Genomic DNA, 23,664 nt, shown 5'->3' with positions numbered 1-23,664 from the left:
TGTATGGAGGAGTTGAGTCACTAAATTGATACCTGGCAGAATGCCTCCTTCCAATGAGATCTACCCCTCCTGTACGATCTTCCGAGGCTGGGTGGCTGAGAACACTGACCCCAAGAGAGGCTCGGAAAGAGAAGAACAAAACCAGGGCCTGCTCAGTGGTTGCCCCTTGTCTTCAGAAGAAGGTCTTGCCCGAAATTCGCCTGGCCTCTTCATTGAGAATTTTAAAATGATCGTTGAAAACCTGGCTTTTTAGACAGGCTTTCCCAGAGTTCACAACATTGTAACACAGTGTTGTTACATACAGCACTGATGGTACCTGTCTGTCATGGGTTTGGAGGGAAAGTTCCATCCTATGGGGAGTGGAAGGCGGGACATCAGGGGGAGGAGCTGTACTGTATATATACTTGGAGCTTGTGTGGAGAGTGGGAGTTGGAGTCTGTGTGTCAGACTGAGTACAACTGTGTGTCAGTTAGTACATACCTGATAGGTTCAGGTTTCTTTATAGGTAGCCAGAACTGATAGGTTCAGGGTCTGTGCTTTACTTTATAGTGTTCTGTGTGAACCAAACTGTTGTATGTATGATTGAGACTAAGCCACGTTACAGTATCTTCTTTACCTGATCATTTTATTTTCCCTGTTTGTTATTTAAATAAACCTTGTTCTTTTGTTTAGTAAAATCCATTCCTGGTCTGTGTGACTCCTTATAGGGAATGGTTGGTGGCAGCATAGTTATAGTGTGGCATACTCCAGTAGGTCTGGGGTTGTCACATTGATTGGTGTCCAGCGTGTGGGATACGACTGGTCCAGTTGTCCAGTGGTCCAGCAAAGCCTTGGCAAGTGTGCCCAGAGCAAGGGGGGGTCTAGTCAGGGAAAATCTGAGAGCGCGTAGGTAATCTTCTAGGCTTACCTCACGGGGAGGTACGCTAGTGGAAGAACGTGCCACCTCAGATTGGGGACTAGATTAGGGAGCTCTGAGGCAACCCGTTTTGGCGGGAAAGGGCTGAGGCAAAGCTGTGTGAAGTAACAGTGATCTAGCCTGTCTGCTGAGAGGCCTAGCAGAGGGGGTGGATTCTGCCTGGCAACAGTAGCAAGTTAGTGCTGAAGGAACAGCAGCAATCTATAGAAGGCTGTTCCGAGGCAAAAGGAAAAAAGTCGTCGCTTTATTTTGAGGCTTGACTTTTGAAGGCAGCCTGTTCTGGGGGGGGGGATTATGCCCTTGACTCGAAGCCAAATGGCAGAAATGGGTGAAGTAAGAGACCCACAGGTAGACCAAGGTTCTGAGGAGGAATTTGGCTCAGTGCAGGATGAGAGCATGGGAGAACTGACCCCAGAACTCAGAAAAATGCTCCGAGCCCAACTGCGTGAACTGAGGGTGAGGGAACTGGCGTTTGAAAGGGAAGTGAAACAGAGACTGTTGGAAGTAGACAAAATGGTGTTTGAGCTGAAGAAGATGGAAATAATGAGTAGAAATAGGAATAACAATAATGGTGAAGGGAAGCCCTCAGACATGAAACCACCTAGACCTCAGATGTTGGAGGGAAAACCAAAACCAGATGAGAAAGACTCCAAATACAGCAGAAAATGTTATTTCTGTCAGGGAAAGGGCCATCTAATCTCAGAGTGTGAGAAATTAAAGCAGCTAAAGGGAAATTTGCCTCATGATTTGAGTGGAACCAAGCCAAAAGCTGTGTTCTGTGTCCAGACAGAGCAAAGCTCCTTGCCACTGAGGGAGCCTGTTACCATGGCTACTCAATCTGGAACAGTTACATCTGCTGATCAGGCTGGGGAAAATGGTCCTCTTGTGGAGGTCAAGCGCTGCTTACTAGTGAGGACAGATTCGCAGTTGTTTGAGACCGCAGGGGTGGACGTAGGAATACTTGACCATCAGTATAGGGGGCTAAGGGATACTTGTTCCCAGGTGACCCTGTGCCATCCAGACATTATTCCTGGGAAGTATATAATCCCAAATGAGAGCCTGAAGGTGGCAGGGATTGAGGGGCAGGTGATCTCACTGCCAGTAGCTGAGGTACCTGTGAGCTTTCAAGGCTGGAGGGGAGTTTGGCGGCTAGCAATTTCATCGACTCTGCCAGCAGCCGTGCTCGTGGGAAATGACCTGGCTGAACATGTGAAACGGGTGCTAGTGATTACACGCTCACAAGCTACCACGGGGACAGTTCAGGGGAGTACTGAAGGGCCCGAGGCGGAAGCAGATGAGGGTAGTTCCGAAGCTGTGGTGGAAACCTTAACCACAGACAGCAAATTTGGCCAAGAGCAAAAGGCAGACGCCACTCTCCGAAAGTGTTTTGAAAAGGTGACAGACACCCAGTTAACACCTGAAACCCCAGCGAGATTTCGTGAGAAAAAGGGAATTTTATATAGAGAGACCCTGATGAATATCTCAAAAGGGGGAGATGGGATCAGAAGTCAGCTAGTGGTACCTGAAAAGTATCGCCCCATGATCTTACAAAGGGGGCACTCTGACATGTTTGCTGCGCACTTAGGGGTGAACAAAACACAGCAGAGAATCACACAAAATTTTTACTGGCCTGAAATAGGGAAGCAGATCAAGGAGTTCTGTAAACAATGTGATGTGTGTCAGAGGCAGGGGAATAACCGTGACAGGACCAAAGCGAAGTTGTGCCCTTTGCCTGTGATTGACACCCCGTTCAAATGTATAGGAGTGGATATTGTGGGACCTTTGCCCAAGGCCACAAAGAGGGGGAATCGGTTCATTCTCACCATTGTGGACCATGCCACGAGGTACCCCGAAGCCATACCCTTGACTAACATTGAAACTAACACAGTGGCAGATGCCTTGGTGGGGTATATGTCCAGGATGGGATTTGCCTCAGAAATAATCATAGATTTGGGCACATCGTTTACATCAAAGCTCATGAAACGGTTATGGCAAATCTGTGGAATTAAACACAAGGAAACCACTGCCTATCACCCTGAAAGTAATGGGTTAACGGAGAAGTTCAATGGGACTCTGATGCGCATGATTAGGGCTTACTTGGCAGAGAATCCAAACAATTGGGACCAGAAGCTGCAATCCCTTTTGTTTGCTTATCGATCAGTGCCACAAGCCAGTACCGGGTTCAGTCCGTTTGAACTTTTGTTTGGGAGAAGGGTGAAAGGGCCACTTGATTTAATCAAGCAAAATTGGGAGCAGATCACCCAGGATGACCCACAAGATGTGACATATATAGACTCTTTAAGGAATGACCTAAAGAGAAACCTAGAGCTAGCAGCAGAGAACCTGCAAGCTCAGAAGGTTAGACAGAAAACCTGGTATGACCAGAAAGCCAGGGAGAGGCACTTTAACCCAGGGGAGGAAGTGCTTTGGCCTAGGCCCTGCAAAGAAAACAAACTGCAGCTGGGTAGCCCAGAAATAAAATACTTGGGTCACATAGTAGGGGGAGGAGTGATTAAACCCCTAGAGGCCAAAATAGAAGCCGTTCGTGATTGGCCCAGACCCAACACCAAGAAAAAAGTCAAATCATTTCTTGGGTTGGTGGGCTACTACAGAAAGTTCATTCCGAGGTTTAGCAAGATAGCGACTCCGCTGACCGATCTGACGCGGAAGAAGACTGATGACCGCATCCCGTGGACCAGCGACTGTGAGGAGGCGTTCCAGAGGTTGAAGGAGGTGCTCGTCAATTATCCAGTGCTGCGTGCTCCAGACTTCGACCGGGAGTTCATCATCTACACCGATGCGTCTAACAGCGGGGTAGGAGCAGTTCTTTGCCAGGAGGATGAAAATGGTGACCAGCATCCAGTGTCCTACCTGAGTAGGAAACTCCAGAAAGGTGAGAGACATTTGGCAACCGTGGAAAAGGAGTGCCTGGCCATAGTATACGCGATCCAGAAGGCCAAGCCTTACATCTGGGGAAGACATTTTATTCTGTGCACTGACCACTCACCACTGCAGTGGTTAAAGACAATGAAAACCCATAATAGTAAACTTATGAGGTGGGCTTTAAACCTGCAAGATTATGACTTTGAAGTGAAGGTGGTCAGAGGGTCAAAGAACTGTGTTGCTGACGCCTTGTCAAGAAGACCCGAAGAGTGAAGACGGCGAAGAAACTATGGACTATGTATAGTTTGTTGACCAAAAGTTAAATGTACTTGTTTATTATACATGCTTGGTTTGTATTAATAAAGGTGACTTAATGTATTGTAAATGTTAATGTTTAAATGCCTAATTGATATGTTTAACCTAGAGTGTAAGTATGGTATTGTATGATAATGTATAACTGTTTTGTGTTGATCCTGGTTGTTTTTTGGAGAAAAGCACTTTAGCTTTTCCCCTGCAAAACAACTTATAAAGAGGGGAGGTGTTACATACAGCACTGATGGTACCTGTCTGTCATGGGTTTGGAGGGAAAGTTCCATCCTATGGGGAGTGGAAGGCGGGACATCAGGGGGAGGAGCTGTACTGTATATATACTTGGAGCTTGTGTGGAGAGTGGGAGTTGGAGTCTGTGTGTCAGACTGAGTACAACTGTGTGTCAGTTAGTACATACCTGATAGGTTCAGGTTTCTTTATAGGTAGCCAGAACTGATAGGTTCAGGGTCTGTGCTTTACTTTATAGTGTGCTGTGTGAACCAAACTGTTGTATGTATAATTGAGACTAAGCCACGTTACAGTATCTTCTTTACCTGATCATTTTATTTTCCCTGTTTGTTATTTAAATAAACCTTGTTCTTTTGTTTAGTAAAATCCATTCCTGGTCTGTGTGACTCCTTATAGGGAATGGTTGGTGGCAGCATAGTTATAGTGTGGCATACTCCAGTAGGTCTGGGGTTGTCACAAGTGGTTGTTTCAGCATTCATATTATTTAGTTCCACCAACTTGCCTTTAAATTATTTTTAATTATTTTCAGTTAATTCTATGTTGCTTTTGCGTATGTGCTGTTCAACTTTGATTTGCTAGTTATTCTATTGTTCTTAATTTGTTTTCTTTTTAACTTTTGTATTGTAAACCGCCCAGAGTGGCTTTGGTAAACAAACAAACAAACAAACAAACAAGCTAGCTAGCTAGCTAGCTAGCTAACTAACTAACTAACTAACTAACTAACTAACTCTCCACTGATTCAATGGACCTACCCTAGTGTGATTTACTATACTAAGCAACAGAATTTTGGCCAATATCTATTGGAGCAAGACCACAGCCAGCTGTCTCTATGTAAAATGAACCCAGGACAGTTTGTATGGACCTCTCCTAGCGTGGATTTGAAGACCTAATTAAGCTGGCTAGCCCATACCAAAGGTAGCCGGAAAAATATGCACTGCCAGAATATAAGAGGAAAGAAAAATACTTTTTATTCATAGATTTTATGCCAAATAGGATTATTTAGACCAATCCTCCAACCCATAAATCATTTAATTGTTATAGGGTGTTGTCAAGGAACATCTGATTTGTCATTGGGGTCATCTTGGTCTTATGTCAAGATAGAGGGAAATGTGAGGGCGGAGGGAGGGAATTGTGTCCTCTTGCAGCCCGATCAGAGGAGAAATCACATGGCTAGCTTATGCTCGTGTGACTCTGCCCTATCGTGTGTCTTTTGCTTGGTCTGTGGCTGGATGAGATGAAATGACAAGAGACAGACCCCAAGCTGTAACTAGGAGTTTTGGCAATGCGGCCAAGCAGTGCATCATGGATCCCCAAATCAATTTTGTAATTCATGTCATGCCCAAGTCCGCTGAGCCCTGGACATACCTGCTCTCTGTAGCCTCCATGGAACCTTGTACACTGACCAGCTTCCCTGTTCTCTAAATTTGGCACCTTGAGCAAAATCCAAGTTGCCTCGCCCTCGTTATGGCCTTGGGGAGGACAAGGGTTGTGAAGTTTAGGGGGACGAATATGCTCTATAACCAAATAACAGTCGGGACGGAGGGTGGGCCTGAGCAATGCAGTTCTTCATAAGAGCTATGAACATTTTTATTGTTGTTGCATCACTGACTGCAATAACTTATAAACCTACTCTTCGTAAGCACATCAATGTTTGATAGTGTATGCGCAACCACAGAAACCAGGTGTTCTACAGGTACAATTTTAAATGGTAAAAATAGGTCTGTTAATCTTTCAAGGAGGAAAGGGTCTTGTCGGTCTTCTTTTTGTTTTTGCAGAGATCACATGAAACAACCACAATGTGGCTCATGTTTCTACCCTAAATTCCCCCCCACCCTTGTTCCTGCTGCTGGTCCAACAATATCATACTGGATCAGACTGACCACTATTCTGGTTTTGATGAAACACCTGTATGTGTCCACATTACAGTATATCAAAGGCAGGAATGAACAAAGTCCACACAGGCTACACATGTGGGCTTTCAAGGCTCTTTGTTGGCCTTCCTCCCAGCCCTGCATTGACCCCTCCTCCCTTTCTAGCAAACACATGTGATATTGCAACTTCCGGAAACCTCCAGGAGTGGTGATTCATTTTTAAAACAGGTAACAGGTGACAGCCCTATTTGTTACCAATTTTACCTAGTTATCAATTTTTCATAACTAGAAGTGGGCTGCTTATGGTTTCATTGTTTGCATTCCTGATATTTTGTACAGCCTCCAGAAAACTGGCTCTTGGATCCAGCAAGGTTGACAAGCTCTGATCTTTGGCAACATGAGAGAGAATGGTCAGGTTCTCCATTGGGACTGGCTGCTGAGGAACCAAGGGAAGTCTCCTTCAGAGTCAAGAGCCACACTGTTAGATGACAGTTGTTCTTTTTCTTTTCCAAAGTAAAAAAAAAATGTGTCTTTAATTTTCAGTACAGGATAAGAAGTTTGATTTTAAAAAAAAAAGCACACCCACAAAGAACATTTGCAATGTCAAAATTTTATTGGTACTGAGGTAGCCTGCCTTTTTGTGGAGTCGTTAGCCGAGATTATTTGCACAGTTGGTCAGCGGACGCTTCCTTTTTCACGGAACATTTGAACAATAACAAGCAAAGGAGCAGCAAAGCGGCATTAATTTTAGGTCACAAATACACTGTTATCGTCGTCGTCATTCCGCAGCACACATAAATGGTGGCAATTCGGTGACTGGAAGCATTTGACAGAGTTAGGCAAGAACCCAAAGTGCAGATGCTTTGTTAATTAACGGGAGGGGGTGGGGGAAGCACATGAAAATTAAGACATTATGGAGGAGGTGGTTTTTATGTAAACTCTCTTGCTAGCCCAAAATTATAAAACAAGGCTATCAATGGTATGTATGGCTTATTCTGGGTGGAATGGGGAAAACTGGGCGCAAAGCCGTAGCAGCGAATGCACAAAAAGCATTAGCAAAATTGGTCAGGGCTGCCTGACGGTTTCGCCACTTACTGCTTCTGGTTATCTCCCCTAGCGCTGTGTGTGGGACAGAGAGAGAGAGAGAGCTCCTTTAACCATTTCTGATTTAGTTGGGTTGCCGAAGCATCTCTTCAGTGTGTATGGATTCATTTAGCTGTGCTTAATGCCACAGGGAACCAGCAGAGAACAGGTCCAGTCACAGGTGGGTCTTCGAAGAGACTAAAGATGCACGTTCTATATGAGGGAGACAAACATATTTCTTTTACACAAAGGTGGAGAGGACTTCCCCCCGCCGCAACAACAACAAAATGCAATTCAGATTTCTCATGGTTCCACAGGGTGTTAAGAAATGATGGACTGAAATGCCGTTTAAAAAAAAAAAGCACCATCAGATCCAAACAGATAAGTTAGCACTGACGGTGTCTATGATAAGAGCAAGGATATCCATAAAGATCAACCATATCCCATCTTCTGCCTCCCTCTTGATTTTTTCAATGCCTGTGCTATGGAGGTTATACATGTACAAATCATAATGGTGAATTCAAAACGTTCACAGGCTATAACACTTGTTGGGGAAGGATGGGATGATGTCTCTGGGATGCAGCATTCTTTCACTCCTCACCCCACCCTGCTCCCTGCTCCCAACCATGACAGAGTCAAAACACAACCATGGAAAAAAACAGTCAGCAAATATCAGGGCCACGCTTTCTGTGGTTCCATCTTGATTGCATGTTTTAGCATTTAGGTGACTTGTGCGCCTGAGCATTACAAACATTTGTATGCACGGCCACTGTAACAGCTTTCCTGTGACAAAGGTTAACACGGGGTGACACACAATCCAGTTCACAAAGAGGACACACGAGTCTCCACAGGCATGGGCAGGGCACAGGGGCAGGCCCCTGAGGGAAACAACTGGTCTGTTTATATCACTGTTATTCACCTCACGTTGTTACTTTCTACTGATTGACAAAAAAACACTCATGCTTTTGAGCAGTGTTGCCCAACCTGATGTCATCCGAGGGTGTGTGTGTGTGTGTGTGTGTGTGTGTGTGTGTGTGTGTGTGTGTGTGTGTGTGTGTGTGTGTGTGTGTGTGTGTGTGTGTGTGTGTGTGTGTGTGTGTGTGTGTGTGTGTGTGTGTTGAACTACAACTCCGATTGTTCTCTGCCTGTGGGCTATTTAGTCACCCCTGTGGGCTATTTAGTCCAGCCCAGTGGGTGGGAAAATCCTTCAGAATAGGTTATGATGATGATGATGTTTCAGTTGAGAAAGAGATGGACAAGGAAGGGGTTTTCTGTTGCTTCAGAGGAGGGATTAGGCCCTGATCATTTTGAGTGAGGGAATGAAATGTTAGTGCAGGAGGGGCAACGGAAGGGCAAATCCTCGAAGTGACAGCTGGTATTTGTGCTTGTCCTTCTATGTTATTTCAAGACCTAAAAGACGCTGTCTCCAGAACTACTTTCCTTGAGTCCTAGGATCCTCGTAGAAGGAGAGGAATTTGAAAGAGAAATCTATCTTGAGATTCTGATCCTGACTCCATTTAGATTTAGAAAGGTTTTTGCCCATTTTATTCTCTGTGGGAGGACTCCTGCTCTGATTATCTTGTTTGTGCATGGACCTCATGGACACATGTTCTGTTTTCTTACAGAATCCCCTTTGGACTGAGTTTGAATTGATGCTATTGTTTTTGTTATCTGATTATAAAAGCTCATCTTTTAGAAAACACCCCACAGAGCCAGGAGAACGGTAAACCAACATGACCAACAGGTTGAAGAAAGTAGGTCTGTAGGACATGTCTTCTCCTAATTTGCCTGGTGCGCTGCTACCACCGACAACCACCAACCACAACCACCTTAGAACTGCAGAGATGGAAGGGACCCTATGGATCATCAAATCCAGCCCCAAAAATTGTTGTAATATTCTGCATAAAGGTGGTCCATCCACAGACATTTGGGTCACACTCATTGTGTTTATAAAATTAACAAAAAAAAATCCTTTCCGTTTAACATATTGTGTTATAGACATTCTTCATTCACTCAAGCTCCAGTATACCAGGAAATGAAAGGTGTTAAGAAACCCATTCTTAACAGAGGCATTATATGAGCAACATGGGCATGGTGTGAGGTACTAGGCCAGTGGTGGCAAACCTTTTTGAGCTCGCGTGCCCAAACTGGGAAAAAACCAAAACAGGGGGCAGCAGAACTGGAAGTGGCGGCGGCGGAACCGGAAGTGGTGATGGAAGGGAGAATCCCGGGCACGGAGGTGCCTCGAGACCCCATTCTGGATCCACTGCCAGCACAAGCTGCTCTGGATCCTGACCCGCTGCCTCTCCAGCCGCCAGCACTGCGGTTGCAGCTGCCTGCTCAGGTTTGGCTGCGGGAGGGGGGGGAGTAGCGATCTGGCGACTTATGGCTTGTGTGCCGGCAGAAAGGGCTCTGCGTTCCAACTGTGGCATACGTGCCATAGGTTCACCATCGCTGTACTAGGCTGTGATTACTTCCAGGTAGACCATTACCTTGGCTTTGAACGGCAATCAGCAACACAATGGTGGGCCCAAATCCTAGATTTGTCTATTCATAGGAACAGATAGAAAGGATCTATGCAACTGAAATGATCAGTCCCTGTTACAAATATTTAATTAACAGCCAGCTACAGTTTTCTGGCATTTTCTTGGAGCAAACAGGGAGGGAGGAAGAGAGACAGTAATCTGAAATAGTGCACAGGGGAGCGAATGAGAAAGACAAAGGTTTAAAATAAACTACTTGTTCTACATGGGAACTGAACCCACGGCCATGATATTAAGAGCTCCACACTCTAAACAAGGGCATCTCACATTTCCTAGCCTCGCTGACTCCACGAGAGAGTTGAAAGTGTGGCTCAGGTCAACTCAGTACAAGATAATAGTGCAGAAGTGACACTTATTTTTTTGATAAAAGTCAGAAAATGGTGGCAAATTGAGGCATAGTTGGGCATTATGAGCTGGTAATTCCTGATTTCATTTGGTATTTAACCCCTCTTTGGAAAATTGCTAAAATTTCTGGCAATTTCATTTTAGCAGACAGTTCTTCATGCAGCTTTTACACTTTAAGCACACATATTGACTCTACAAGGTGTCAAGAAAATATTTCCTGGTGACTCAGATGAACAAACCATATGAACATGGGTTCTGCATGAAAAACAGGGCACTTGTGGATTTCTGCGAAAAATGGAATGGAGTCTATTTTACTAATAAGCCAGGAGAACAACACCAGCAAAAACAAGTTAACCATTTAGAGGTAATATTAGCCCTTCAGTTTCAAAACTTTTGGGGGGGCGCAGGCTGTCTTAAGAATTTTTTTTTCTGAAAAAGTCTGTAAAATAGAAGAAACCGTATTTCCTCTCCTGCCTTTTTCCCTGTCTCCACAGCAGCCAGCTACGGTCCCTCCCAACCGGTCCTTCTGTCTCCCACATAAGATGCACTCCAGGGGCATTTTGGACTGTGCGTTCGTGGAGTGGATTTTATGAGCTCTTTTGCTTAAAATGAGCTGAGGAATCACATTTTGAACAGGAGCTACAAACACTTTTATAGTACTGTGATATAGCATTGCTGCACATTTCTCCCTGGCTTAGCACAACAAACCATCTCTGGAAATGTACTGTACCTGAAGAAGAAACTGGGTTGCAAATATTAACCCTAGCAAAGACTAAAGAAAGACAAGGCAGAACAATAGTCTAACTGCTTGAAGACAGATTAAATCTATATACAAAGTGGTCAGGGCAGTAAGCAACATATCCGAATAAAAGTTATAAATAAGAATAACAATATTAAAATTAAAAGAAATAATCTAAAAGAGGGTGGTTATTGCCTGTTCTGAGGCAGAAGGGGAAAGAGCTTTTCTACCTCAAAACTGGCAAGGGCCATCCTCAGACAGCCTCTCCTCCGTCATCAAGTTTCAGGTGAATTCAGCTGCTTTCTGAGGACAAGCAATGGAAACTATTGTCCCAACCCCAATCTCAGGGGGAATGAGATGGCAAAATGTGAGTCATCTGACCCATCCCTAATGTACAGCCCTGTCTGGGTCATATTGTGCAAAGAACTTCAGAGTGATAAACAACTTTTCATCTTGAAGCAAAGCCATCTTTAGTTCATTGTGCTTTGCACCAGATAAAATCTAGCAAATGATAATTCTTTTCAACTCCACCGATTTCAGCGGGAGCATTCACCCTGTGGTTAAAGGTCTCAAACTGAAATCATTAGGATGCTAGAGTGCTTAATCCCACAACTGCTGAATTAATGAATGATACTGCACTTTGAGCATGTTGTTAGAAAACTATAGGATTAAAGTAAGTGTCCTGTCTTCATCAGGTAATGTATTTATTGCATCCTAAAAAAAATCATTGTTATAATAAAAAAATAGTAAAAGACATAGGTCTGAATCCTACTGTTAATCTCAATCAGAATAGACACTGATTTATTGAATTTTGATAAATCAGCATGAAGTCTCATTGATCCAACTGCAGTTAGAACTAGCAAGCTGATTACTCCCATATAGTCTGATGAGTCCTCCAGTCTCTGACTGGCTCTACCCACTGAATTGGCATCATCTGGTCATACTATGCAATTTAATGTTGCATACGTTTTGGGGGTAGAGTGTATTCAGAAGTGGTTTCCCATTCCTTTCTCCTGGGGCACCTTGAGACTGTGCCACTTGCCCAAGGCCAAGCAGGTTGGTTCTATTTTCAGAAGGCCCAGTGGGGGAATTGAACTCCCAACCTCTGGCTCCACAGCCAAATCCCTAAAACATTGAGGCTATCCAGTCAGCTTGGATTTCTCTACTTCCAAAGATTTTGTTTTCATCCTCTGATACAGGGGGAGGAGAGTAGCATGTGTATCCTTAGGCCCCCACTCACTCCTACCCCCCCCAAAAAAAAACTAAAAAAAGTTTGTGGAAAAAGAAGTACCCAAGAATGTGTCCTTCCAGGGAGCATGGAGAACAACACCCCCACACCCCCATTCACACACCCCTATAGCTCTCTTACATTAAACAAACTGGCCTTTAGAGAACAGAAGGAGACCTTTTCAGTTTTTAACTTTGCCCCACTTTCCAGTTAAACTTATAGTTAACAAAAGCCACAGTACCCTAATCTACTATAAAATGTTTTAAAACAACATTTAAAATTAAATAGGGAAGTTCAAATCTTTGGACGTGCCCTCCTCTGTGACACATGCCCACCTCGTCCGTCTCTTTGTTTTCTGTGGCTCAGTAATTTAAAAGGAGCTGGAAAACAGTCAATTGTGAGATAGAAAATAAGATCCACCAACAATGACTATAAATGAGTGCCATCTTCCAAGGAGACCAAAAGCACGCTTTTGTGCATACAAATGGGAAGCTTTATACAATCAAGTTACCTGTTTTATTGTTAGGTTCCCTTGTATTCCTCCCACTGTGTACATACCCTCTTTGAAAACATAATAATAATAATAATAATAATAATAATAATAATAATAATAATAATAATTAATTTGATTTATATAATGCCCATCTGGCAGCCAGGACCACTCTGGGCAGTTTACAATAGATATAATGAAACTATAAGCAGATATGGGCAGCCATTTACAAATGTACATTACAGTAAGCCTGCATCGGAATGAAAATTTCGTATAGTCTTTCATTTTGCAACATGGATAAGTCATTTTGAAACCTTCTATAATCAGACCCTTTGTGAGTCTACCAGTCTCTTCATCTTCTCACTTCCAGCATGAGTATACAATATATTCTATTATGAGGTAGGTTGCCATACAGATCATGCCTAACAAACCCAGGATTTACATGTGATTTAAGAATGAGGCAGGTGGAAACTGTCTTACCCTGAAATGGTGGGGTAACTCCTCCTGCTAGGAACTTCAGCCATCCCTGCTAGGAAACATCCATCACTATGAAACCGTTTTATCAACTAGAATCTGTTTTGGGAGACACCAAATCTCTTTGTTTAGGGGACTCAGTGTCTTTTAATAGGAGCCAATGGAAGTCCCCTTCCAAGGCATAAAACTTCCATTAAAATCCCATTTGCCAGCCTTCTTCGCCATGGATGTTATGCACATTAAGAAAACAAAAATTTCTATTGGCACAAACAGTGTAACCTCTCCTTTAGCTCTTTTGTTGTTTGAAAAATCACTGCTTAATAACTGCTGGGTGCGTCTGGTCTTGCTGAGCAATGTGCTTCAATAGTAGCTTTCTGTTATCTATTCAAACCTAGAGAGGCACAGTTGTCATTTCCACAAGTTGTGGAAGAAAAATGAGAAAAACGCTTATATAGAGGTTATCATGGCTAATATGTTTCTCTGCATCATTGATTTTAATTCATTTTAAGGCATTTATTTAAAATTAAATCCATACATTAACAATCGTTAGCACTTTTTATCAACTTGAAAGGAACAATGAACAATTCAGGATTCAATTTAAGCTAAACCTGAGTTATTTTGTAACCGGGAAAAAGCACACTGAAGTTTGGTTTGGTTTCAAGAGATTTCCATGAGTTTTTGTTTTGTTTTCCTTCATGTCACATTTAATGACAGCCCTTTTAAAATTTAAACTTTATACCTGGTTTCCTCCCCCTCTCCCAATTTCTTGGCAAAACTGGACCATAGTAATCCCTTCTGAGGGGACAAAATACCCCACATTTCACACAAATAATAATACTGTAGTTGTATTCATGGAATTTTGGAGAAGTGCAAGATTTAGAGAGTTATGAGGACCAAAAGAAGAAAAGAGAAAAGAACTTGACGCTCTCCGCTTGTTTTCTGCTCTTTTGACACCAGTTGATAAGCTGTGCCTTATATATGCCTTCTACAAAATACAGCAAGCCAGTGGTTCCCAACCATGGACAACTCAGATGTTCTTGGACTGCAACTCCCAGAAACCCCAACCAGCACAGCTGATAGGGAAGGCTTCTGGGAACTATAGTCCAAGAACACATGTATTAGCCAAGATTGGGAACCACTGCTGTAAGTGAAAGCAAGAAGGAACGCCACATCAAACTTTTCTCTCTGGAAGTGAGATATATCATTCACTCTCTCTCCCCCTGGCATCGTCCTTATATAAAAAACTGGGGGAAATAAATCATTTTAAACTGCTAGTCTGGAACGTCTTCATCATCCTTCTTCATCCGGGTTACAAAGAGCTGAGCTTCTGAGTCTGTAAGCATTTGAAGGAGGTGTTTCTCAATATGGGACAGTGGCTGTGGCTATCTGTTAGGAGTGTTTAAATGGTGTCCCCCATATTTATGAAATGAACTACTATATTACAGAATGACAAGGTTCTAGAAGTCTCCTTCCAAAGGTAAACAAATCCAGAACAGTGCATTACTCCATAAATGTCTCACACCTGTCAAGTGGGGAAATTGGAACAAAATGTATATACAGATATCTGTCCTGATTAGATTTAAGTGTCATTTATGTATAAAAGATACTCATACTGTACTTCTATGTGCTTATGGAGGGGAGGAGTTTCCTTTTAAAAAGAGCTGAATAAACTGGAACCAATACAGCCTTTTCTTTGATGATCAGCTGCACACAAGCATTTAAATAATATAACTTGGAGGTTTGAAAGCTGTAACAAGTTGCAACAGGCAAAAGCTAGCTATGTTTCCAAAACTGGTGAAGGAAAAATATATATACTAATGGCCATTTTGGCATGATTTAAAATGCGAATAGGTTCCAGAATGACCCCATCAGAGCTGACTAATGCAAAAAATGCAATTGCATCAACAGTTTCAGCATCTACAGACAAGCCACAGGAATAAAATAATCCCAGAGGCCCATCCTTTCTATGCATCCTGAACTAAGTCCAGTATCCACATGGCAAGGAAGAATGAGTTGTGGGAATGTATGCTGCTGCAAACGTCCCATCAAGAGTCTGTTACCATAGTCACAATACATACGTGACTATGTCAGGATGTGAAATTTTGTGTGTATGGAGTGTTAAAATAATTAAGGGGGGTGTAAAAGAACTAGCCCTGAAAATGGAAGTGCTTTTAAAAATGTAGCTGGCTGGATAGCTCAGCAGTTTAGGTATCTGGCTGCAGAGCCCGAGGCTGTGAGTTCCATTCCTCACTGTGCCTCCTGTGAGTAGAGCCAGCCTGTATGGCCTTGGGCAAGTTTGGTTCTAATATACTGTTTAAGTCTTTGTGCGTACAGTTTTCCATAGCTGTAAAACTTTTGGATTTCTGGATGTCCACTGGATACTTCTAGAGGTGCAGTTCTTCAATTTTATTTCATCCCCCCCCCCCTCCCCAAGTGATGCATACACAGTCTTGGGGCCACTTTTCAAGCCCGGGATTGGAAAAAAATTTTAATGCATGCTCTACTTGTTATGAAAGGACTTGTACAGACCTAATCCATTTCACAGGGAAAGGGGAACCTAAGGCCCTATTTTAAAAACCTGAAATAATGAGATCGTATCTCTGTACTTTGGACCATTTCTAATTTCCAGTGGTTTCCGTTGGCAGGGACACAATCTCTACCAGCAGCCAACAACCTACCCTTCTCTCTGAATTCACCTTTGATTTCTTTATTTACAAAGCCACTCAACAACTCTTTTGAAATAAGTACATCCCACCTTCATATCCTAACTTATCCAAAACAATTAGGGAAAAGAACTTAAGCCAACTAAATACTATTTCACAACTGACCAATGAAAGGATAGGTTAAAACACACACACACACACCATAGCCTCATTGGTGTTCTGCTCTTATGTCGGGGCAGTTGGAGTTCATTGTGGTTTGTGGAGTTGAAGAAGACATCAACCAATGGTAAGCTAAGCCAGGGGCAAAATGGGTATTTACATACCCACACCCACACGTACACCCACCTCTGTCCCAGCAGAGAGAGGCCGGATAATGATAGCCTGAGGGGAAGAAGTGTCCCTGTTTCCCTAACAAACAAAATAAAAAATGTCTAAAATTAAAATTAATTGGAAAACTCCTTTGGTGCTTCAGCCACAGATTTACACAAAAAGGGGATTTCCTCTCCTACCCCCCAAACCTAAGCTATTGGGCATCCTGCTGGAGGCATCTAGCTTGCTCTCCCGTTTCCTCCCAGGGGTGCTTGGCACTCACTACATCTTTCTGCAATGCAGCAAATCCCAAATGTGTTTTGGCACGTGTCCCATTAGCCAAGATCAACTCGGATGCCAACATTTCTTAGGGAAACTCAGTAACATTACGAGAGCTATCAAAAACAGTGCATATAGAGACATCTCAGACAACATTACATTATATTAGTTGTTCATCAGGAAGATAAAGAGAAAAGACAAAGACAAATGCCAGAACTGCAAGGGAACAGCTACTGACCTTGTGCTTCCTGGCAACTTAAGAGCTCTTCCACATGAAGCATTTATTAAACACCCACCCACCCACCTTTATTCATTTATTTATTCATTGCTGTTTGGTGCCAGAAGAACATGCAATTTAATTTGCATCCAAACAAACTCACTTCATTTCTCTTTCAAAAAGACACTTCTCTTTAAAAGATCTCTAAGAACTCTTACCGGGAAAATTTAAATAAGTATTGCTTCCCTGAAGGGGCCTCTCTGATGGAGCTGTTTCTGAGTTTTAACACTTGTGTGTGTGTGTGTGTGTGTTTTTTTTTTTTTTTTACTAATTCTGACTTCTGTTTAAAAGCTTCTGGCTGGGAAGCTCTACTTGCCGACAAGAATTTCAAGGAAAAATGCCTTAGCACTAAATTTCACTCCCTGGCACAGTGCAAGAGTAAAACCAATCCTTGGAGGACAGACATCATGGGAGGCCCTGGGAAGAGTCGCTGGAAGATTCAAGACAAGTCTTAGATCGTGTGCATTGCGGGCAAAATGCTGATAATGTAAGTATGGGACCCATTACATTAAAGTAGAACAAATGCTCCGTCTGAGAAAGCTCTAACTTAGCTTATTTAGAAAGAAGCCTCTGCATGGCTCTCACTTCCTCTCTCCCGGACAGAAGGAATACGTAGTTCCCACTTCCGAAGTGAAGCCTACTCTGGCCCCATTGCTAGAAGGCCAAGGGCTGGCAGGTTGTATAGTTGTGGGGTGTGTGCATGTGTGTGCATGGCCATTACTGCAATCAGTTGTAAGCTTCCTTGAGGATTACTCAACTGAAAGGTGGAATATTTTAAAAAAATCTCACAGAGTATTGAAGAAGCTACAAATCCCAGAATCCCCAGTGAAACTAGTGCCCACGCTATCTGCGGATTCTCAAAGTTATAGTCCTCCAGAAAATAATTTTTCCAAGATCTGATCGTATTTGTATTTGGCACATTTTGCTCGGGCTTATTTGTCTGAGACCCTATCAATGAATCCTAAACCTTACAATTATTTGACACTGATTATTTTCCCCCAGCACTGTAATAGCACAGGAAACTGCCTTACACTGACTCACGACTGTGGGTCCATCTGGTGCGGTATTGTCAAACGCTGACTAGTAGTGGCTTTCTAGGTTTTCAGGCAGAGGTCTCTCTTGGCCATACTGGGAGATTCCCCTGAGGACTCAGCTTAGGAGAAGTTCTCTTGCAGTTAAAGGGAAGTCCTCTTTCCTTTATGCTTCTTCCCACGAACTCTGCACAGCAAATCATCCTGTAAAGCCAGTCTTGAACCAGCCTTTTCTAACTGAGAATCTCAGCAAAAATTCATAAAATCTCACTTCAAAGCCACTTCAGGACAAAGGTTGATAAAAAAAAAACAATGGATGACAGGCTGAAGTGAAGCGATCTTTAATTGAGCAGTGCTAGGATGTTGCTATGGGTCCCATAGCAGTATCAGAATTATGCCAGCTCTGCAATATACACACCTTTGCTTATTTTTTATAATTTATTGATGTCAAGAAGCCAGCTTTTCTTGCTTGTCTTTCTCTTTTTATTTATTCTAAGGACAAAATACCATAAATGCAGCCCCAGTTATACCTGGTTCAGAAATGACTTTTCATTCCACTTATAATGACTAGACTCTCTAACTTTACACCAAGGAATAAAATCCTGCTTTCCTGAATTTCACTCTCAAAGTGAAATTTGATTCACATTACAAAGGTTATCATGCTTTAAAAAGAAATCCAGCAGAGCAGAAATGATTTCAGATAAGGCATCAACTCCTGCCAAAAATTCACCCATCCCAGGTATTCTTACTAATACATTATGCTCTGAAAGCAGCTCTAGTCAATATATGATTTATCATAAGTGTAAGTGATAAATAGCTTTTACCTATGTATATGAACTCTCACAGCAATCGCTTATCAAAGGTATAAGATGATGAAAACCTTCTTTCATGGATGCTATCCAGTCTCTCAAATTCATCTATTCTCATATTTCAGTCTTTCATACCTAAAGCGAATGGCACCTCAAATGGCAATTCAGCAAAAGTCCAATACATTGGTTAAGTCCTTGATAGATATTTTGTCTTTAACAAAGATGTTCATGGGTTCATTTCAGGGCGCTATAGCGTGGTTACAGGAGCACTGGATTCAACTGTCTGCTTAACTGTGACATTCAGTGGTTATGTTGCGATCAATCACTCTCTTGCCTATGCTGCCTTGGAGAGATGATGCAAAGATAAAACAGGCAGGTGATGAGGTTCAGAGTAGCCCACTCTGAGCTATGGAGTCAGCTGCAGAAGCTATACTATTGCTGCTGTTGTTGCTGTTATGTGCCATCAAGTCAGAACCAACTTATAGTGGCCTTAAGAGGGCTTTCAAGGTAACTGAAATATTTAAGGAGTGTTTTTACCAGTTCCATTCCCCCAATCAGTCTCCATGGCTGAGCAGGGATTTGAACCCTGGTCTACAGAGTCCTAGTCTGTCACTTGATTCATTATATGACATTGGTATATATTTGCCATTCTAAAGGAGGTGTACTGTAACTTCCGTCACTAATTATGCAATTTTATGTAAATGCCACTGACTTTGGTAGGGGTTATTTTCCCATAAGTGGATACAGGCATGTAGCTTTAGCCTGCTATCCTGGACTACTCTTCCACAATCTGGTATGCTCTGGATATGTTGGCAAGAGCTGCTTATCCCCTTGCAGCATGGCTGATAACTATGTTGGAAGGCGGAGAGGGGGTTGCAACAACTCCAAAAGATGACAGAACATGAAAGATTAATTCTACACAATAAACTAGTGCATTAAATTCATTGGGATTATGTGTTGAGATGTGTAAGGTTGCACTGCCAAGATTAGACCAAGGAGAACTGAAATGATAAAAGCCGGTTCTTAGGTAAGACCACAACAAAAGAACTAAGTCAAATCTATGGAGGTCAAAACCAGCCAAAATCACTACTGAACAGCTGCACTTGGCTGGTTGGGGGTCAGGAGTCAACTTTAGTTTTTTAAGTGCCTGGTTTTTCTGAAGAAGAAGAAGAAGAAGAAGAAGAAGAAGAAGAAGAAGAAGAAGAAGAAGAAGAAGAAGAAGAAGAAGAAGAAGAAGAAGAAGAAGAAGAAGAAGAAGAAGAAGAAGAAGCAACAGGGTTGGTGAAATCAGTGAACAAAAGGAAAATGGATTTTTTGATGATTTAAATCAAAAAAAGTCAATTTTAAAATTTAAACTGTGATTTTAAAAAAAACATTTGTTTTTATCCACCATGCTCTGATATAAAGGAACCGGGACAGGGTACAAGTAGGAGAAAGAGTGAAGTCCTTACAAACTTGCTCCCAAGTCAAATTGTAAGATCATTCACTGGTTAGTAATAAAATTAAGGTTATGCTCTATCCAGAACTGAGGCAACTTTGAAGCCCTTCTCTATTCAGATGCTTTCCTATCTTTCTGCAGACAAAAACAGAGTCCCTTCTATGCTTAGGAGTATAAAGTATGTACAGTATTAGGAAAGGAGGCCATTGCACGGAAAAATGCTGACTTTTTAATGACTCTCATTGTCTTGTGCCAGAACAAATATGGAAAACCTAGGAAGTATATGCACCGGATACTTTAGCATCATCCACAACAAAGTCTTTGAGCTGTGTCACTGCCAACAGTATACAACACTAATTGCAGGATGTGGTTATTTACTGGTTTAAAAAATAAAGACAAGGAGAAAGAGGGAAAGATTCCTTCAGTGCATGGAACAGTTATAATGAGTTTGTAAGACCTATAAATTAATCTTAGAGTGTTTAAAGAACTTCCTCCAGACTTGAACAGATTTCTGTCACTTTCTAACCTTGGGGAAGGGGTGGAATAGTGGATGTGCGGATGGCAATGTTCCCTCTAATTTTCTGACACTGCTGGATGGGCCCCCCCCCCGCCCCACGTGTCTGAGGTTCCAACTGCAACTGGAACCAAATGGGCAGCAACACTGGCTGTGGGCATGTGGCACTGATGCAGTGCTGCACCACTTAAGAGGAAATATTGGTGGATGGTTAGTGGAAATGGCCAAACCATCAGCTACTACACATAGGGAAGCTGAAGCTTTTGTGACCAAATCTCATTAAGCCATTTAAACAAAAGGGAAAAAAGATCAAAAGGGATTTGGTATTCTCAGGCCTACATACTAGCTGAATGAATTAAGAGCCTGTTGTTAACTAGCTAGGGATTCCTGTATGCTACCATCTCAATGCCCAGGAGTAAACATACTCTACTTAAATAAATAGTGATTCACCACTTCCGTAATGTGTTTATGCACACATGCCTGCTCCATTATTTCCAGAAATGAGATGCACACAGGAAGACCTTTATTTTAGCAGCTTTTAGCCAAGACAGTGCCTATGAAGAGATGTAGCAATACCTTCCCACTTTGCCTCAGTCCCACTATTCATGTACAGTGGTGCCCCGCTTAACGATTACCCCGCTTGATGACAAATCTGCTTCACAATGTTTTTACGATCGCAACTGCGATCGCAAAACGATGATTTAATGGGCTTTTTTCGCTTCCCGACAATCGGTTCCCTGCTTCGGGAACCGATTCTTTGCATTACAACAATCAAAACAGCTGATCGTTGGGTTTTCAAAAGGGCCACTGGCTGCTCAAAAATGGTTCCCTGCTGTTTTTAGGAGGCATTTTTCACTGCACAGGCACCTAAAAATGGCCGCCCTATGGAGGATCTTCACTGGACGAGCGGGTATTTCGCCCATTCGAACGCACTGAACGGTTTTCAATGCGTTTCAATGGGCTTTTTTATTTCGCTTGACGAGGATTTCGCTCTACAGCGATTTCGCTGGAACGGATTATCCTCATCAAGCGAGGGACCACTGTATTGTTATACCTTGGAATTGGGTGGATGTGGTGCAAAAATTCACAGAATCATAGTGCTGCCAGCATCTCAGAGATAACCTAGGCCAACTTTCCTGCTGAAATATCAAACCACAAATAATTTTTACAAGTCTATTTTGTACTATTTCTCCCACAACAGGCTTGACCATATGGATTTTTCCCCAACCAAGCTACACTGGTCATTCATGCTCTTTAACTTGCAGAACAGATCCAGAGCTTAACTATGAAGACAGAATCCTAACATGACCTACCATGAACTCCCAAAAATTTCCATCAAAGCTTCTTCTCATGAATTCTTCCCCCCCCCAAAAAATGTGTGCCTGAACAATCAGATTTTGCAAATTAAGCCTGTGTTTACCTTCTAGTAACCAACCACAACACAAAATAAGCTATTTTGCAAGGTACAAGAGGCGAGAAAAGTTGGTGTTAGGACATGCATGTCTTTCAGCACTTAAGTAAGTCTTGTTTCTCACAGTGTGTTGATTGCATGAGCTACTTTTAGCTGATGAAGGGATCTGGGACATTTCTGAGAAGGAAAAATGCCTGAAGCAGGCATTTCCACTTCTTGCCTATAAACTATCACCATAAGGGGAAATACATGCTAAAAATGTCATCCAAAATTGCAGTCATCCCTACAGCTTCACAGCAAAGGAACCTATGTAACTCTGGAGGAGAAGAAGGGACTGCAAGGTAAGTGGGGGGGATTGTAATTCCTCCATGCCTTTGTTTCTTACAAGCATCTATCTCAGGACACTCCCTCAAAGCACAGCAAAGCACACTGAGGTATAGATAACAATGCATCAAGTGCTCTGGATGAAAACACTGCTTTAAAAAGTATCTGGATTGCAATCTGAGAAGTGAGACACAAGCACTACTTTTCAGCAAGAGGTTGCATGTCACAGCTCCTGTGGAAGATTCTTATGAGGAAAAATGGAGGGTGAAGTCCGAATGGAAACAGCAAAATGGAAAAACCACCCTTTTACTTCAGAACAGCAGGAAGAACTCTTTGGAAGGCACATGAGGAACACGAGGTACAGCACATGGCCTGGACCTCACCTGAGCCTCTGCAGCCCTAGCCAACAGAAACTGTCAGCTCCTTCTCTAGGCCTGGGAAGAGTCCGGTCCTTGCCTCTGAAAGACATTCCAAGCATTCCACATGCGTTATAAGCTCTGAACCGGTAGTTCTTCAGATACCAAAGCTATGCTTCCTCATGAAACCACAGTAAGAAGCAACTACCATCAGGGCTAGCTAAAGACATGTTTGCTACCTGAGGCAAATGAAAAGGTGGCTCATCCATCCCTTCCCCATACAGGTGCTGCCAAATGAACCTGGGTTCAACCTTTGCAACAGTGCACACCTGAGGGCAGCAAGCTGCCTTCAGAGGCTACAAAGCAGATCACGAAGCATGTGCAGCTCTGTCTTCGGACACCACCTCCTTGACATCAACACAAAACACGCCCCACAAAACAGGGCCAGCACAGCGACATGGGATTTATATCACTTGAGTGTAGGGTTGAGAAAATAGGATCCTCGTTGAGGTGAACAGGTTACAGTCTGAATATTTCTATAAATGAAAGGATCAAACTCAATTAGAATATTAGAGTTATGTTGTTCCACTTCTAGGTTACGTGCTCAGAGTTAATGCTGAAAATGAGCTCCCGGTGGTCTAACTAAAGGGCAGCAAGGGAAGACTCACAACAGAAAATTAACTAAACCTTTCTGGACCTAAAGGATGCATCTGATTCAGCAGACACAGCAATGTTATGGGATAAATTGAACAATTTAGGCATAGATAAAAAGATTATTCTATCTTATTAGAAATAAATATCCCAATACAACTTGTCAGGTCAAACTCTCCTCCAATAGACATTTATCTGAGCAAATTATAATGAACAGGGGTATAAAACAGGGCTGTGTGCTAGCCCTCACATTATTCAACCTTTTTTTTTTAGCAACAGCCCCCTATCTATATGGAGTAAAGAGTCACCCCTCTAAACTCTGACCACGCCATGTCACTAACCACTCCACCAGCTGGCTCTGAGAGCTAATGCACTAACTGCTGACTGGCTCAACACCTCAGTGGTTTATGTCTCTAGCTGTGGACCAAGAGGTTTTGAGTTCGATTCCCCCACTGTGCCTCCTTGACAGGGG

General features: G+C 42.7%; 1 protein-coding gene across 2 annotated transcripts in view; it reads right to left on the bottom strand.

The window, feature by feature from the left end:
- Positions 1 to 6,822: 6,822 nt before the first annotated feature.
- Positions 6,823 to 23,664, bottom strand: part of KCNS3 (potassium voltage-gated channel modifier subfamily S member 3) — a 43,806-nt gene continuing 26,964 nt past the window's right edge. For both annotated transcript variants that reach the window (XM_073001904.2, XM_078388494.1), the window contains one exon: positions 6,823 to 7,524. In XM_073001904.2, the coding sequence (XP_072858005.2) occupies positions 7,487 to 7,524 (38 nt within the window). In that variant the 3' untranslated portion in view covers positions 6,823 to 7,486. The remainder of the gene's footprint in view (positions 7,525 to 23,664) is intronic.

The sequence above is a fragment of the Pogona vitticeps genome, chromosome 1 (genome assembly GCF_051106095.1).
Source record: "Pogona vitticeps strain Pit_001003342236 chromosome 1, PviZW2.1, whole genome shotgun sequence".
Taxonomy (NCBI): domain Eukaryota; kingdom Metazoa; phylum Chordata; class Lepidosauria; order Squamata; family Agamidae; genus Pogona; species Pogona vitticeps.
The sequence above is the reverse complement of the archived record's forward strand: the minus strand, read 5'-3'. Positions and strand labels throughout refer to the sequence as shown.